Source organism: Solanum tuberosum, unplaced genomic scaffold, assembly GCF_000226075.1.
Source record: "Solanum tuberosum cultivar DM 1-3 516 R44 unplaced genomic scaffold, SolTub_3.0 scf00017, whole genome shotgun sequence".
NCBI classification, from domain to species: Eukaryota; Viridiplantae; Streptophyta; class Magnoliopsida; order Solanales; family Solanaceae; genus Solanum; species Solanum tuberosum.
Genome location: NW_006238943.1, coordinates 977,975 through 983,620, shown reverse-complemented (window position 1 = coordinate 983,620; position 5,646 = coordinate 977,975). Strand labels below are relative to the sequence as shown.

Here is a 5,646-nt window from a genome sequence, read left to right as displayed (position 1 = left end):
AGAATCCTAGATTACTCTTTTACTGATCTGAAAGTAGATGTGGGGCGTGAGGACGAACTAGTCCAACACTATGATAGTCTTACATACCTGGAAGAACAAGGTTCTTGAAGAAGAAAGTGGGTTAAGCATGGGTTCATGGGGATTCATCTTAAAATCATGAGATTATATTCATTCATGCATAAAAGTTCATAAATCAATCAAATAAATATACATTTATAAGAACCCATGACATAGAGGAAAATCCTAACTCAATTGGGGATTTGTAACTTTATAAATTGGAGAATTTAGGAACTCCATGAAGGAAAGGGCTTCATGGATGAAAATTATCATTCTTTGATGCCAAAAAGCTTGCAATCAATAGAATGAAACAAATTCATTTATTTATACATAAATTTTACAATAAGAAGTGAAAGTAACCAACGTAAATTCTTGGTTTTATAGGATCCAAGAAAGTCGTACTAATAAAGATGGAGAGGAAGTCTTGGTTCCATGATCATAGAAATCGGTTTTTCTGGGTGTGTAGTCAATCCATAAATCTCTTTCATGCTTATTTCTTCTGGCTTTATGTCACATGTTAATCTCCAATTGAATCCATGCAACAAGTTAGCCAACGCTGTTCCCACAAGCTTGATCTCGAAGCTATACCCAGGGCACCTCCTTCTTCCAGAACCAAATGGTAACATTGTAAAGTTGTTTCCCTTTATGTTAATGTCATTTTCTAAGAATCTTTCGAGAATAAACTCTTCTGGCCTATCCCAATAATTAGGATTTCTTCCTAAGGACCATATGTTTACAAATACCATTGTCCCTTTTGGTACGTCATAACCAGCAACATTGCATTCTTCTATGGAGTAATGCGGAGGGATTAATGGAGCTAACGGATGCAGTCTAAATGTCTCTTTAATTATAGCTTCTATATAAGGTAGTTGGGATAAGTCCTCTTCTTCTACCCATCTTCCTTTACCTATTGTTCTATCAAGTTCTTCATTTGCCTTCTCTATCATATTCGGGTTCCTCATAAGTTCTTGAAATGCCCATTCAACTGTTGTTGCTGATGTATCCGTTCCACCGGCCAACAAATCCTGCACAATTTTAACAAGGAATTAGATCTACTAAATATAAATTCATTCAAGTTTTTATTAAAGAGTTCATATGCTGAAATTGACAAAATAAAAACTCGATCCACCTATAAATATGCAGTTTTAGCTTCTTTTAAAATGGAAATAATAGTGGGTACAATACAACTACTAAAAATTAATTTTTGCACCACGAAGACTATTAATTATAGAAAAAGGATTTAAAATGTCCCTCAATTTTGTGAAAATATCTTTAGTTAATAATTTGATCGAAAAGTGCGATCATGCTATCAAGAATTTGGTTTTAAAATGCTCCTATTATTAATTAATGTGTCAAAAATTTCATTTTCCTAATAAATATATTACTATTTCTTTACTTCTTAAGCACATTTTATTCCTAATAACAATATCTATCTATATTACCTTAAAAGCATGAACTTCCTAACTTGAATGTTAAATTACTATAATATTCCTAACTTAGATTGTGACTTTTTCAATGAGTTGTGACTTTTCCGATAAGTTGTGACTTTTTTCAAAGAGTTGTGATTTTTTCAATGAGTTGTGACTTTTTCAAAGGTTGTGATTTTTCGATGAGTTGTGACTTTTCCAAAAAGTTGTGACTTTTTCAAAGGGTTCTGACTTCTCGGAAAGGTCATAACTTTTCAGATAAGACATAAAAAATATTCGTTCATACTACCCTTTGTTGAATATAAATAGAGCGGCTTCCTCTCATTTTTCAACCACAATTTTTTTTAATCTTCTACTCTTCTTCTTCTTGCATTCTTAATTTTTTTTTTGTGATTTATTGTCGTTGAGTGAGTTCGAAGTGTAGCGGAATATGTTGTACCACTATTCTAATGAAGTAAGTCATTCTATCCTAACAGGGTATATTCCATAACCTCGAGTACTTGAGGAAAATAATTTTGATGAAATAATAATTATTTATTTGCTTGATATATACATTAGTATGTAATGTTCCAATATACGAAGTTAACATGATGTAGTCAAAATTTTCTTGTTTTTGTTAACAATTTTTCTTGTGATGTAGATATATACTTCTGAATATCTTTTTCCAAAATTTAGAGAATTGTCACGATTTATTTTTGATGCTCAAGACAAAAGAATGACTTTATTTATCAATGTTACTTATGTGATTTAGACTCTTAGGAAGTTTGCTTCAAAAAAGTTATTACTATATAAACATTGCCCTTTTGTTTTCCTTATTTACTATTTCTTAATATTTAAGGTTTTTAGATGAAGAAAAGTTCATATGACTTGTAATAACGTCAGTTCAAGTTTTGTATTTAGTTAATTTTTATATTTATTTAATAGCTAATTTTATGAGATAAATATTTTAATTAATGAAAATATATATATTTATATTTGGGTAGGTATTTGTATTTAAATTAAAGTATTATATACGTCACAAATGTATTATCAAGTTAACAAGATCTTCTAACTTCAAAATATATTATTTTAAAATATTACAAGTTCTTTTTTTTTCCAAAAAAAAATTCACAACAAATATGAAAATATGTAAATATATAAAATATAGTTATTCTCTTCACATGTTCATTTGACATATAAACAATTTAACGTGATATACACATGTATAGCACATCTATTAGATGACAAGAAAAATACAAAACAAATAATGTCTATAGGATAATATTAGAGAGATAAAACTAATTACATGATTGAACCTCATCAAATTGAAATAAATATATACATTATTGCATTTACCTAATAAAAAATTTCAGTGACCATCTTCATAGGTTTGTGTGAAAAAGACATATATATGACAATCTACATTGAACATTCACAAAAGAATCTGTAATATTATTTTTTGCTAAGCTTATTATTCAAATCTTCGCTTAAATAAGCAATACTATATTTACTATAACATATATTTTTGAAATTGGTAATCACGTGCAACACACGTGTCAAAAAACTAGTTACTTTAAAAAGATCATATTCTTGTTCTTTTTCCTTTTAAAATCACTTAGTAAATAAGTAGGAAGAAATCAATTTTTCTTTCCTAATCTCATACTATCAATAAAAATAGAATAACTACATGTACCTTTTTAGCGAATAATATATGACATATATATAAGATCATAGTAACCCTATCATTAGTTTCATTCCGATAAACGTAAAAAAAAAGTTCTAAAAAATAGAAAATAGTTGTATTTATAAATCTTTTTTGAATTGAAGTATGATAATAAACAAAATTATTATTAGTAATATTAGAATGAGTTTATAAAAGAAGAGAAATAAAAATAATATTTATCTAGAAAAAAGAGCATTTTTTGACTCATTAAGTAACAATAGAAACATGTTTTTAGACCAAACTATTAATTGAGAACATTTTTTACCCTTTTCATTAGTTAATGTAAAAGAAAACAAAAAAAAGGGAGAAAACTTACAAGGATTAATCCCATTAGGTTATCGGTGGTAATCTTAACTTCAAGATTAGGGTCATCTACTAGTTGCAACAAGACATCAACCATGTCCTTTGGAACACAATCCTCCTTTCCTTTAGCCTTGTGATGATGATCTTCAAGTACATACTTAAAAAATTCTCTCAACTTTTTATCCAAAGCCTTCATTCTTTTTATGTACCCTTGCAAGTCAAGCCAATTAAGCCAAGGTATCCAATCCCCAATATTAATCACCCCACCAAGGATAAACCATTCATCTAACATACCTTGCAAATTTTCTATTGATTCACCCCTATGGTACGTGCCACTCATAACCATCCTACTTATAGTGCTAAGGGTAAATTCTGTCAAATGATGGCGGAGAAAAAATTGCTTTCCTGATAGAACATGAAGACTAGAAATGAGATTTCTCCTTTCCTCAACATGAATGTACTTAAACGATTCAAGCCTTTTAGGACTAAATATCTCGGTTTGGTAGATCTTTCTAGATTGACGCCAATGTGCACCATAAGGTGCCCATGACACGTCTGAGTAGTTAAAGCTAATATACTTACCAGCAGTCAATGCAGGACGAGAAGAAAAGATAGCATCATGTGTTTTTAGAATCTCTTTAGCCATTTCAGGAGATGATGCTATTATAACAGGCTTGGAACCGAACTTTAGGAGCATTAAATCTCCATATTTTTGTGAAAGAGTGTGCAAAGACTCATGTGGGAGTGAACCAATAAGGTTCAAATTTCCAATAATTGGCCATGGCCTTGGACCTGGTGGAACATTTCTTTTGGGGCATACAATATGGTTTATAACTTTACAAATAATAGCCAATGCTAGTAGCCATGCTAACGCTATAAATACTGAAGAAAAAGAAATCTCCATTATTCTACAATGGACTATTGTGTGCACTTCAATATATAGCTAACAAGTGCCGGGAGAAAAATCTTCTTAGTTGTCATATAAGAAAAAATTAATAACGAGTATTGTTTGACCAATATATCCTTTATTAATTCTTTAATATTTATCTTTATATGTGCCTCTTAATTCTAGAATAATAAAATTTTAATTGCAAAGTTGGAAAAATATTATAAATTCTCTCTTAATTGTTTAAATTGACAACTATTTTGAAATAAGTATTTTTAATATACATGATAATTAAAAAGAAACAGAGAAAGTATTTAGTACTTATCTACTAAAACTAGTAGATTTTAAAGTTTGACAAGAGGGACCTATGTAATAAATAGAATTTAATTGGAAGTTGGTACCTATAGCAATCAAGGTCCCCTGATCTTCTTAAAATATCTCAGAAAATTGTAAACCTTGTTTGGTAGAAAACGTTAGTCACTAGATCAAAATATTTTTATTTTTTTGTGTAGAAAACTATCTTAGGTGTTTTGATAACTAAATAAAAATATTTTTATTACCTAGAAAATCAGCTTAGGTGTTTTAGTAACTAAATCAGAACATTTTTACTAAGTAGAAAACCAGTTTAAGTGTTTAGAATATTCTAAACCATTTTAATTAATGACTATCAAAAACACAAATTATTCACTTAAAATCTCATTAATATTTCAATATACTGTTTTCATTGTCATCGCACTAAATCTTACGAGCCTTAGAACTTGGGTGAAGCTCTCACCTTCTACTAACTTTTTCTTCTTTGAGTTGTTGCTAGCTGTTCTACAAATTTAAGTAGGATATTTTCTTAGGAAAATCTAGGTACTTTTGATCCTATAATAATCATATATAAGATTATTGAGAATTAGGTAGTTAATTTTCTTTTGGGATGGTTGGAAATTTTTGAGAGAAAAGCTACTAATAGCTCTGCAAAGGCTATAAAAATCAAGATATTTCCATCACTGACAATAATTTAAAACACTGTGAGGCACGTGTTGTATTGGAGGAGGGGCGGCTACTGGTATTTAAAGACTTGAAAATGATACGTTTAGTAGAGAGTTAGAGACAATGATGGAAGAAAAAAGTGAACGAGTCTGTTGTAGACAGTATAATTGTCACTATATGTCTATCCTAGACCTTATCCCTTTTTCAGAATCACCCAAATTCTTCGAATTTTTCTGTGTATAGCCCAAGAATCTGGCACCCGGAGCATTCAAAAAAAAATTCTCAAAAAACTT

At 29.6% G+C, this 5,646-nt stretch overlaps 1 protein-coding gene across 1 annotated transcript; it reads right to left on the bottom strand.

The window, feature by feature from the left end:
* Positions 1 to 296: 296 nt before the first annotated feature.
* LOC102597031 (cytochrome P450 71A1-like) lies at positions 297 to 4,479 on the bottom strand. Its single transcript, XM_006340158.2, has 2 exons — positions 3,503 to 4,479; positions 297 to 1,082 (listed from the first exon to the last, which is right to left on the bottom strand). Exons 1-2 carry the CDS (start codon positions 4,391 to 4,393, stop codon positions 459 to 461), a joined length of 1,515 nt encoding a protein of 504 aa, XP_006340220.1. The 5' UTR covers positions 4,394 to 4,479; the 3' UTR covers positions 297 to 458.
* Positions 4,480 to 5,646: the final 1,167 nt, after the last annotated feature.

Excerpts from the sequence above, each read along its gene's own strand:
- LOC102597031 (XM_006340158.2), bottom strand. The coding sequence starts at position 4,393 with ATGGAGATTTCTTTTTCTTCAGTATTTATAGCGTTAGCATGGCTACTA. Across the intron at positions 1,083-3,502 it reads ACCTAATGGGATTAATCCTT|GATTTGTTGGCCGGTGGAAC; the intron begins GTAAGTTTTCTC and ends AAAATTGTGCAG.